At 43.9% G+C, this 12,383-nt stretch overlaps 1 protein-coding gene across 1 annotated transcript in view; it reads right to left on the bottom strand.

The window, feature by feature from the left end:
* Window positions 1-12,383, bottom strand: part of T265_01652 (hypothetical protein) — a gene marked incomplete at both ends in the record, with an annotated part of 100,312 nt that overhangs the window by 80,339 nt on the left and 7,590 nt on the right. The window contains 3 exons of the mRNA XM_009165718.1: window positions 515-742; window positions 3,356-3,581; window positions 10,490-10,563. Coding sequence (XP_009163982.1) covers window positions 515-742; window positions 3,356-3,581; window positions 10,490-10,563 — 528 coding nt within the window. The remainder of the gene's footprint in view (window positions 1-514; window positions 743-3,355; window positions 3,582-10,489; window positions 10,564-12,383) is intronic.

Here is a 12,383-nt window from a genome sequence, read left to right as displayed (position 1 = left end):
ACTTCGCTGCCAAGTCATTGTTTGACCGCCTCTGGCTCTCTTCCACCCTTCACGTGGTTGTGTGAAAAGAGCCCTTCGAGGAAGTCGGTCGACTGGCAGCACGTGGCCAAGCCAGCGCAACCTATGCAGTGTGATCAAATCATCTATCGAGGGTGAGTTATTTCTCTCGAATACCATTCGACCTACTTCAGCATTGCTGATCCGGTGTTGCCACCAGATTCGGGCAATGCTCCGAAGACATCGATGGTCAAACACTGAAAGTCTTTTGGCGTTCTCAGCGCGCAGCGGTCAGGTTTCTGATCCATATAGTCACAAGTTCTGCACTCTATGAGATGTTGGTGATCTGCAGTGGCAGAGATAACATTTCTCAGTAGGAGAAATTAAAATGAGTCCATGAGCGAAATGACCTATCGCGAAAATGGCGTGGTTGGGAACTCGCGAGCGACTGAAAAACGAGTGTTACAAAGGTGTGATAGCTGAAACCTGTGAGATATCTACCAGTTTCGTGACCTACCCGCTGGACAGTGGGTCGATTTTCCCAGAGGGAAGAGGCAGAATTCTGTGAACTGTGAATGTGGCTCACGTCGGTGAGCTGGGTGAAGGATTCGCTCTGGAGCTATACAATAGGGCAGTTTGATTTCGGGTTTACCCTCCATCGAGATAACTTGTATTTGCCTGAAGAAATTGGACGCACAAGCGCTATCTTTGTCCATCAACGGATAGCCTAGAATGCTTGGTCCATCTATACAAGAAAACAAGAGGGAATAAAAAAGTCTGGAATGTTGTTGGGCAGTACTGAAAAAGAAATGACATAAAGTTTTGAGAGAAAATGTCAGGAATATCACCAACACCAACTCCACCAATGAAGTAATCACTAGCCATGTTAGAACACTAGCTCTCTGGATGTCGCTTGCATTCATTCTAAGTGCTGCTCTATGACCTATTATGACGCTTCGGGTGCTGTCCATCTTCATTCAGGATTCAACAAGTCCGTGGTGGGTTTGTGAGTCGCCCACGCACTTCTGCCGAGTTACTCACGTGATCTGCGCAAATTGCTTTGTCTCAAATTGTTGTTGTCCTAATGTTTGGCATTCCACCACATCTTGCAATTCCGAACCACAAGTGTCCACCTGCGTGAGATGAACAAATCTGTTTCGTAAACGATCATCACCTTAGTTTGTGTATTGCTTACTGCCGGTCACCTGATTTCGGCCAATCAATCAAATTCCGATTAGCTGGCCTGCTAGAAGCGGCAATCATCTACGTGAATACAAATTTCAGACGCGACAGTGGTAATAACAGACGGCTCCGGAAGGTCGTCTGAACTAGGTCATGCTGCAGCCACATGTTTGAACGGTGATTAGCGTTGTTTCCAGTGTAAGTCATGTCCCACTGTGGGTACTGTTCATAGGGTAATGAGGACGTGTGCCTTGTGATTGCGTACGGACCCAGTCTCACGGAAAAAGCGTCGTTTTCCATGTGACTGATGTTCTGTAAAAACTAACTTGGTGAAATTTAGAATAGTCAGTAACAGTGCCATAGACAAATGTATGCTGATAGCCAACCTATTTGTTTATCCTAATTCTTTGTACTGTTTATCGAGATACGATTCGGTGCTCTTAGGTGGTTACAGTGCGTCGAACAGTTGTGTAATGTGACCGGAAGTCCCGACTGCAACGAACAGTAAGGTTGGAGATGGAAACTAAAGTGGCATTTTCTCATCGAGACCTAAATCGGCTGAGTGAACTTTCCTCTACAGACTAAAAAGAAAGCTGCTGACATCAGCTAATACGTTAGAATCACCCCATCATCATCATCATCATCAACGACAGCATGACATCAGTGCTCAACACCAATGCTTCACTGCCGTACAGCCATGACTTAGAATCACCCCACAACGACATGATATTTCAAAGTTCAAGGTCGACAGCTCGGATTCAAATTTATTGACTTCATCTTTTCTGGAAGTCTGCGAAAAACGTTCAAACGTCTCATGCCTCTCGAGAGCATTCGTTGGTAGCTTGGAAGTTCGAAGTTTCTTTTGGGATTGTTGAGGTCCACGATGCCGGACGAGGCAGTCCTAGTCAGCCTTATGACACAGGCAAAACTTTTTTTCCTGCAAGCAAATGGATCTAGGCTGGAAAACCGAGGAGCACTTGTAATAACGGAATTTTCCTCATCTTAGTTCTCGGTCTGAGCCTCCCAAGCTAGCGTTTAAGTCAAAACAACCACCAATGTTGCACAAGGTCTATTAATGCCCTAAACGAAGTCAAGAACAATTGTACAGCATTTCGTATATATAGCGTAGGTGGTTATAACGTTCTGGAAATTTTGACGCGTTCTGGATGCGACATTGGCAACCAGCATTTGATCAATACTGGGTCATGATTGGCTGTTGGGTCCAGATTTTCGACCAATCAGATCTCGACTTGATGCCGGATCGGCAAGCGTCCCGAATTCTTGGCCAATCTAGTGCGGGCTAGGCCTATCGACCGTAGCAGCACCTGAAGACGTGTGGTATAGTGGGATCCGTGGGGAATCCTGCCTAACAGCACTTTACAGCTGTTTCATCTTTACTCGACAGCATCAGCCATGTGCACTTCACTATTTTATTTGGAAGCTCCCCGACTATCAGTTGAAAACTAAGCCTTTCGGTCAGCTACTCAGATATACGTTTAAATCGTACCTAGACAAAAGTCGCCAGTCGAAAAGCCAGTGGTGCGAATTCCGAAATCTTGTCGGTGATTAGCACGTCTCCTTATAATTTCGACAAGATTGACTTGACAGCCTACCGCAAAATTCATTCATCACGAACAGAACACAAGCAGTCAGCTCAGCTACGTGCATTCTCTTCTAGACTGTTGTCGCTGGAGTGGCATTTTTACTTATGGAACAGAGATGTAGGTCGATCAGGCAGATGACCAGTTGGAAGCAGCTATGTCGTGGACCGAAGGTTTACGGTTTCGAGAAGCAAACAATACAGCGATGCCAATAGTAACTTGACCAGTCATCCTCCAGTGGTAGTGGAGTCATCATCATCATCATCATCGTCATTGTGTCGGTGTCTTTGATGAATCGGTGACAAGCGTTCTTTTCTTGGTTGTTGTTTAAATGAGTAAACACAAGGTATATCTCGAGTAACGTAGTTGGGAATTTGACGTTCGACCCTGTATGTTGTGATCCGTCATTCAAATTCTGATCAAGAGGGGTGATTGTCTCTGGTAATTGACTTATCTCATGCATGGGTAATGGAAGATCCAAATTACTGTTTACAGTCGGCTAAAATGTCATAAATATGGATGGAACACGGCGACAACTCAGCGTGGGAGTGTGGGAACAATTCGGTTGCACTTACCACAACTGGGGATATCACAGTAGTTCTTCTCATTTTGTGACCCGGACTGTGCTATGGTGTAGCACCATGGACGAGAACTGGTCCCACCGGGATTACGGCAATAGTTGAACTTTTTCAAACGTTCGTCAAAGGCCGAGATGACCGTGCTGTGTGTGGCGTTTTGATGAAGTCGAAATCGAAAGCTATTTGAACTGGTTTTAGCGTGGATATTCCAGTTTTTGCATGGCTGCAGAGGTACATGAAAACAGACAGTTTGATTGAACGCGATATGAGGAAACTGAACTGAGAACTAAGAATTGTGCAGCTGGAAAGATTTCTCTTATTGTTTTACATCATCGGAATGTTCTCAACTTGTCCCCCATATCACTGAGAAAAGTTCTTGTATTTAATAGATAGGTTCAAAATTCCTGGTCCACCTCTTTTTTTGCATAGATTGTGTACACATTTTCGGGGTCAGAAGAGGAGTATCTTGTGTTTGTATATTCATTGTAACATACTAGTTTAAAAGTGAGCTTGGTGTAGTCTTGGATCTTTTCCAGATAAGTCTCGTCACTAACGCAAAAGTGCATGTGCGAAAGGTTAAGCCTTGCCACTTTTTGTCAGCTCCAATTTAGTGTACGCACACAACCCTGATTTACTTTTGATGAAAACGATTCCTTATCCACATCTAGCCTAGGTTTGTGTAAAAATTTTATTCGTTCGAACGTGAAACATTAAATGAACTTTCTGAGGCTTTCACTCTCGTTCCATGACAAGGAGATGGCAATGCGTTTTTGCAAAGCCACGGAGTGATCCATCAGCAACGTCTATGCAACAATGGCCACCAAATGACAGGTAGAGGCGTAGTGCCCGACAGTGTCGGCAAGAAATCGGTCTTCGAAAGGGAACGTGGCTGGAGCGGTCTAGGATGGAGTTTAGGGCAGTAATTCTATTCATTTATTGCTGATCCAAAAGTTTGGCCAAAATCAAATTCCGCTCAGGAGAATTATCTATTGGCCACACGAACACCGTTGACTGGGACAACTTCTTTGGCGAATTTTGCGCCTGGCGACTTTTGCAGACTCCAACAGTTATCGGCAGCCCAGGTCCACACGCCGATATCGATGAAACGCTAATAGCTTCCCGTAAAAACCACAAGATACAGAATAAACGTCAATACGACACACACCGGTCTTCAGTGGACAGCTAATTGTGTGAGTTCGTTTGGAGGCAAAGTTACAGAAAAACGGACTTTTTCATGAAAATCACTAATGACCTGTCCCGATTTCACCCTCTTCAATAAAAAATAAAAGTACAGGTCTCATACTCTTTTTCTAATCTTTTTTGGGTGGCGGTGGTCAATTTTCTGGCGGGGATTATCTGGAAAATATCCGCAGTCTGGAACGCCCGAAACGTGACTCATAGCTCGGAATTCAAACTTGTCGAGTTGTGAATAAATAACAGGTTATCCAATAAAAAGGAGGTAGTGTGTGGAATAAAGAAGTGACTTTACAGTCAGGTCTAATATTATGGTAACTAACTGAGGTGTGTTCACCTTCTGGAAGATTCGACTTCGAAGGCTTAAATGACAACTTGCATGATCAAGCATCTGGTGCACTAGTTGGAAAAGTGACCCTATCGAGAAGTAGGAAATAGATTCTTAGTTAGTCAATAATGTGGAACCAAGCGATCATCGGCGACAAGCATGGCTCTAGGTAGCCCCGTCGCCAAATATATTACGGTTCGGTCACCCAGCGAGCTAACAATATGCGGATTGTGGCAATACTCTATGTTTCTTGATCCAGAATCCTAGCACGGCGGATAGTAAGAAGACGAAAAACCTCGGACACAAACTTTAATGATCCAAAAACACGCGATCAACAGGTGATGCCCCGAGCTTCCGAACCCAAGTCAGTAAAAAGATGGTATCGTGTAAGTAAGTGGTCAGATTTGAATTTCTTGGAATATCAATAGGCCATTGATTTATTCATAGTTTGACCTTGAAGATGCCGGAAGTTCGCTAGCACACATAAAAATACAGCGTTTTTTGGGGGGATATTGATATCCCCAACAGGTAAGAAGCGCGGACTTCTGTTTCAACGACATGGGTTCGAATCCACGTTCAGAAAGCCTGAGTTTACCTGCTTAACTCACCTTGAAAATGAGGTACACAGTTTGCTTCATCAGTAAGCTTTGTGAGAGAAGGGTTATTTAATAATACCGCGATGCCGAAAAACACGTCAGTTTTTGATCTTGCGAATTGGTGTGGGTATTCTTCCGGTCGTTTTCCTGGAAAACATGACTTCAGCTGCCGGAATCACCCAATTCCACGGATGGAACTCGTCAACATGTCCGTGAGGGCTCGGTCATAATGAGGTGAGTCTGATTACAAAATGATTTGACTCAACAACGAAATACTCACACCGGAGAGCGGCTTTCGTGATTTGTTTCCTTTTCGTTGGCCAATCCAAATAGACGAATCATGCTCAGTCTCAAAGCAGCTTGTGGAGGTATTGTCCTGAGTGGGTAATTCACACACCCTAGTTGTTCATACGAGGTCATTGCGGTTCGGATTGATCATAACAACCATAAAACTCGTCAGCTAGACATGAGAGCTCGAATGGTTCGAATCAGTTCCTATCCACACGTATCCGACCTGATTTTTCTGGAACGCTGGCTTCAGAACTCAAAACTTGGCCATGCCGTGATAAACAGATTGTACCTTTGAAAGAATTTTGGCCTAATCAGAATTTATTTTAAAGCTTACATCATTTGTGTGCCAGTAGCAAAGTAATGAAGGCGATCCTAACCTTGATCTCTTCTAGAGAGAGCCACTGAGAGAGAGTCACTGATTAAGAACACTTGTCAGTAGACGTATGGAATATCGAATAGCGGTACTGTCTTGAAGCTGAGTCCAAAACAATCATCCACAAACAGTGAGTGGACAGATTGCAATTGAATTTTACCACTGTGATAGTGCGCGCGAATCTTCCAATGCATTTCGTTCAAGCTAACCAAATCCAGGGGGTGTTCAGAAACAACCAAGTACCGAAACGAGTACCCGTGAACACTTTCGATGTGTTGATGCTCAGGAAAGTCAGATTTGCGTTTCGGAGCATTCCCGTGCAAGGAAAGCAGCTTTTTTCAGAGGTTTTGCGGGATAGGTATCTTTGGTCATAGCCACACCGGTCTCGTCTGAACGGTTGTCTTCCCGTTCTGGTGTAGTTATTCCGGTGAGTCCACACCAAAGGGAAGCACTGGACTCGATTTTCGATCTTATTAGAGCTCATCAGCAGTGCATATCCAATGGGCGTGCCGGGACTTGAACCCCGGACGTCTGACATGCGAGGCGAGCGTGTAACCACTGCTTCACCAACGACCGTTGGGCACATCGGAATTATCACCTCTGAACAGGCGAACGTGTTCACACTTGAGCGATGTGATTGGTATGCCCGACTCATCGAACGACGACCCTAACTGTGACGATCGATTGACCCGCCAGTCAGGACTTCCCAGTCAGGTAGCGTGACACACGCTTGAAACCCACTGGGCAGATTTTTGGTTGCAATTTTGGGGTTTTGCGGGATAGGTATTTTTGTTCATAGCTCACCGGTATAATTACGCCAGAACGGGAACACAGCCGTTCAAACGAGAGTGGTGTGGCTATGAACAAAACAGTTTTTGTCGGTCCACACACCTTCACTAGAAAGACTAACTGCTATACCCATCAACACATTGAAGTCACAATACAGTCCCAGGCAATCAATTGCTATTAACTTTGATGCCCGCTGTACAGTTACCAACAAGTCGTCACGAAACAAGTTCCGTAGCGAAGTGAAACTTCTCAAATCGCAAGCGATAGATATCACAGGTAAAACGGAAGCTGTTTTTCATTGAAGTGAAAACGAATCACCTAGTCAGTCTTCATATTAGTCCGTGCTGTGGCTTGCTGACGGTAGGACAACTTCTGTATCGGTCCCTTGGCTTCCTGCTCCGCCCACCGTGGCATATCAAAAGGCACGGTAGCTTGAGATAATACTTAATGGAGTCTAAGCGAGGATTATTACAGCCGTATTTATAGGGTTATCACAGAATACTCCACAAGGTCGCGCCAGAATATTCATGAGGAGGTGAGATGCGTCAAGTCATGGATGCTCGATTCAGATTGGCTGATATTCTGATCAAACAAGGCATGTCTTCATAAAGGAAACTACTCACAAGGTTGCTGAAAACTCTTCGACAGCCCACGATCGCTTTCGCTTTTCTTGGGGCTCATCTGGTAGACGCAGTCCCCGGGTTACCACCAACCTTACGTTCTAATCGAACCCAGAATGGACTGTTTTTGAGAAATACACTCATTTGCAAATCAGATAGAACATAAGGTTGACGGAAACTCGGCGACTGCGCCTACCTGATGAGCCCCAAGAAGGGCAAAACCGGTCGTGGGCTGTCGAAAAGTTTTCAGTAACCTTGTGAGTAGTTTTCTTTATGAAAATATACTGCGATATCTCGAATATCGTGTCAACTGGATCATCAGACAGACTGTTTGCAGCACATTCGGTTGTAGGATATCATAGACGAGAGATTCAGTTGAGGCTCTCGTTAAAATCAAATTGGTTTGCTAATGAGTGTATTTCTTGAAAGCATGTCTTCGTTCAGCCCGTAAAGTCGCACGTGACTTATTCGTCCTGTGGATTTGATGTTCAGTTACTGAGAGCGGCTGACCTCCGGGCAGTCCGAAACTCCGTAAAGTGGCTGAAGTGGTCAGTCATTCCACTAAACCTCGAGATGATGGGATACGTTACCAAAGGTGTGCTTGCAAGAAACGCAAAATGTGTGTCTCGAAAATTTTGTTCCGTGGCATCCGAATATACCTCGTTGTCCTTTTGAAGTTGTTGTCCTACTGAAACCAGTTTGTCACGTTTCTCGCTTTCTGCCCTGACAACACGGCTCAAATAAAAATATGAAGCAATCCGTTTGACGGAAATGGTGATTCCGTTTCAAGGTGAACTTCTCCGAGACCGACCAGAATCATTCTATCTTGACGAATCTTGCGACCGTTTTTCAGTTGAGCGTTGGCCTAGCGCATATTTTGTCTCCCACCAACAAGTTCACTAATTACTTTCCAATCCTTTTGGATATAAAATTTGATTCTGAAATAACACACTACTTATCGCTCCGCTACATGTTTCTTCATTCCTGAGGCTTATCGGGTAGGCATATCCTTCGAATTCACATCAACCGTATGTTCTACTGGAACACCAGAGTTGCACTCATGCACAGACATGAGGTGACTTTTGTGAAGCAAATCTATCCAAAGAATAGCTGAAATAGGAGATTCAGCTTAAATTCGACGGTGTCTCCTCTTAACTCGTAATTATACCATTTTGGGATTTGATCTTCTTTATTCTATGTAAAGACTGAAGCTAATAATTATAGTCATGGTTGTCCTTTTGAGTGCTACATTATCTCTGAGACCCAGTGATTCTTGAAATGAGTACGAACTTCCCTAGAACTGCACAATATCGAGTGTTGGTGTAGTGTGAGTACTTGACATTGGTCAGACCTGAAAGTTTAATACTCTTCGGCCCATTATGATCGTGAGGTGGATGTATCAAGACAAAACTGCTTGATTCTCGGGTTTAAATTTCACGCTCAGCTAAAACAATATGCTGTCACACATCATACTTTTGCGCACGTACAATGCGTGACTTCAAAATATATTTCGCTTGTTCGCCATGTGATTTTTTGCCAAAATTAAAAGACTGGGAACATATGGGAGGTTCCTAATTTCCTGGATCTCTGGAACAATTGTTAATTCCTGAAAAGGCTGTCTCATTCCATTTTTGTTGCAACGTAGTTGTTGTTTTTTTCACTCATGTACGCCATGTGTGAGTCAAACTGGAGAACTTGTATGGACGCACAAAAAAGGACGTTTCGGAAACGTTTTTGTTCTTGTCCACGTGGTAGTAAAATGACCAAGTCATTTGATAATCCGGCTTTCGTCCACTAACTACGACAAATTCGTACGAGTGGGGTTTGTGAGGATGAAAGCGGAGCAAGTTTGAAGCTGTTCACACGGGCATCCGGATAAATTGGGAACAAAGCTTATCATGGTCAAACAGGGATTTTCTTCATTTCAGCGGATTTATCAGCGGCGCAACTCAGTTTTGAGTGAATTTGTCAACTCTGTACCAGTGAAAGAAACACCAACTGAACCGTTACAGACTACTGGACAGGGGAGCAGAATTTTCATATGCATCTTGTTTACAAAACTGTACATCCAACTTCTCCTTGAACGCGTCTTCCTGAACTTTCCTGGATATTCATTGACTCTTACTCAAATGAAAGCAAATGCTACAAGGCGAATCCACAGATTCCGTAATAGATCTCACTTTTCAAGAGACGCGAAGCGGATCTACGTGAAAACATATTACTCGCATACCGCATCAGTAGTATACACCGTTACACCAGTGGGGCAGAAACCGATGTTCTTTTCAATCTTTTTGGCTCTGGAAGGTTTGTGAACAGGGATTCTATTTTAGATTAAAATCTGGGAATTTTTCATGGAGATGAGCTGAATTTCTGTCTGAGAACTAACACTCGAGAAGCCACTCAACTCACCACCACGTGATTGAGTGCAGCCGTGGCGGTATATTCTGTGAGTTAACTGCATTGTTGATCAGCCATGTTCAGACTTCTATCCCAGAGATCGCAGGTTAGAGACTCTCTGAAGCTTCTCGAGATGTGCGCTATTCAGGATTCCTAATGAGGACAAAACAGCTTTACAACGGTTCTCTGAATTTCGGCATAGACTGGCCTCACAAGACGGAATTTCCACTGAAAATTCCGCTTTAGACCTGCCAGATGATAGTGACCATGCTTCGACTACTGGAGCAAAATAAAAACAACCCACTTTAGGAATGGTTCACCTCGAAAAGCTTTCAGCTGATGATATGTCAGTAAGGAGTGCCATCTCTAGACAAGATTCAGATCACTCTGCCGTGTGAGAAGGTAGGAATCAGTGCACATCTACCAATACACAAACTGTACAAGAAGGTGAGGAAAGCTCTGAAAGGTCATTTGCGCTGCAGTAGACATAAATTATAGCATATGTACAACCTTGGTGATTATCAACTACTATGAACTACTCACCAGTCCGCCTACCGTCCGATCTTGATAGCCTCCATAATCTTCCCCTCTGTCCTCGTAGCAACCAACATCCTTTCCTGAAACAGCGATAAACGAATAGTTGAGAACTCTGCTTTTTCCTTATGTGGTCCACCAATGGAGGCAGTTCAGTGTTTAAGGTGCGAACAAACTCACCGGAAGATCTGTGGCTCAAACAAACACAGTCCCGGCATCCCAACTGTTCATGTCTATGCTTGGAAAACCTTGCGGTACCTCAGCCCTCGTGCTTCCTTCGCATGGCATCGTAAGGATGTTGCAGCTGAACGATCTATCGATCGTTTTCACGATTTCACCGATATTTTCTCCTAGTCACAATACTTTGGTCTATGCTACCCAGTAAGCAATGTTTCCAACTATACAACTAGATGGATTGTGAGAAAAGGCAAGCCCCCCTGATAGGTGCTGCGCTGGTCACTAAGTTGCGGAGCCTAGAAACTGCACTGAATAGTTATGAAAACTAAAATGAATCATTTCGATTCTAGATTAAGGGATAATCGAGCTGACTAAACATGAGCTTAAAAGGAGAGACTAGAGGGACAATTTTTTTTAGACGGAATGGCGATATACACACAAGTTTGCCAAGTACATCAGATTGTCGAATTCATCCGATTTTGCACGCCCCGATCCTCGCAGCTAATTTTTTAACGAGAATTTCGTTCTCTACTGTATTATCTCGTATAACGTACTTGGTAATCAGATTCCGTCAGAGCGAAGAGTATGGTTCTCATGGGAACAAGTTACTCAACCCCATTCCTCAGATTTTCGTGGTGGCTTTAAAAGTGTACAAGATGTTCCCCAACTTTAAAGCAAAAAGCATGAATCAATTCTTCAAAATTTTCACATTTTCTTGGGATTCCTTCGTTGTCCTCGATGACCTTCTCAAGCTGCTCAAGTGTTTGGCCTATAAAAATAACTGGATCACCAGATGAGCCCTCGTTCATTTAGTTGTCTTTTGTGAACCTGGCTTCTTTGAGTGAAAATAAAGTCCACGCACTCACTAGTGAATCCAGAATTAGTTGATTTAATAAGACAGTGTGTCGGAACTCGTGGAGTCCCGTTTTCACATGGCTTTATGTAGACCTAATTCTTGCAAACAGGTTAAATGAGGTTGGTTGGCGCTGTAATCACCTTATCTTGTCTTCTTCAGATCCCTTCTCGGCCCACACAAGTTAGACTGGTAGATAAAGAGGGAACCACAGTGTGTGATATGCCAGAATTTCTCGCTGTTATCATCATCAGGTTGCATACTTGATATCGAAATTGTCTTCGTGTTTGATATTTAAGCCTTTCCTGCACTGAGTCCCGGTTACTCGGCTAGAAATGTAGTGAGATTAGATTGCAAAATCTGAACGGGGTGGAAGCCAAGGTTGTTGACTCCGTAGCACCGTAGCCGAACTGATTCCTACTAGGAATTCATATTGTTCACGCAATCCGATAAAACTAAGTCATCCGATTTTGCTGATTAGAACTCAGTGGAGGCTAACAAGTTCATTTGGCGTCCACTCTGCTAACCAAACATTGAGACTGCTATACATGTTGGTAGCTCAGGTAGCACAGATGATCGTTAGTTTATTCGCTAAGCTTGGCAATTTGATCGCGAACGTTTCATCACCAATCGAGGTGACGTCATCAGTGCGTTGTTAGAGAGCGTAGTGATGCGTGGTGATGGGTTGGTAGTTGTACGTTGAGTAGTGTTACGTGTGTGCTAATTTACGTGCTCCTGACAGAAGCTCACCTTTGATCACGATTAGTTGTTCGGTCGGGCGGTTCTATCGGTTGCCCTGTTATTCTGTGTCCCGGTTCGGTACACAATGCACATGAATTACTCAACACCATGTTTGAAGATATCACATTTACA

This window comes from Opisthorchis viverrini, assembly GCF_000715545.1.
Source record: "Opisthorchis viverrini unplaced genomic scaffold opera_v5_18, whole genome shotgun sequence".
NCBI classification, from domain to species: domain Eukaryota; kingdom Metazoa; phylum Platyhelminthes; class Trematoda; order Opisthorchiida; family Opisthorchiidae; genus Opisthorchis; species Opisthorchis viverrini.
Note: the sequence above shows the minus strand (reverse complement) of the source record. Positions and strands in the feature narration are given on the sequence as shown.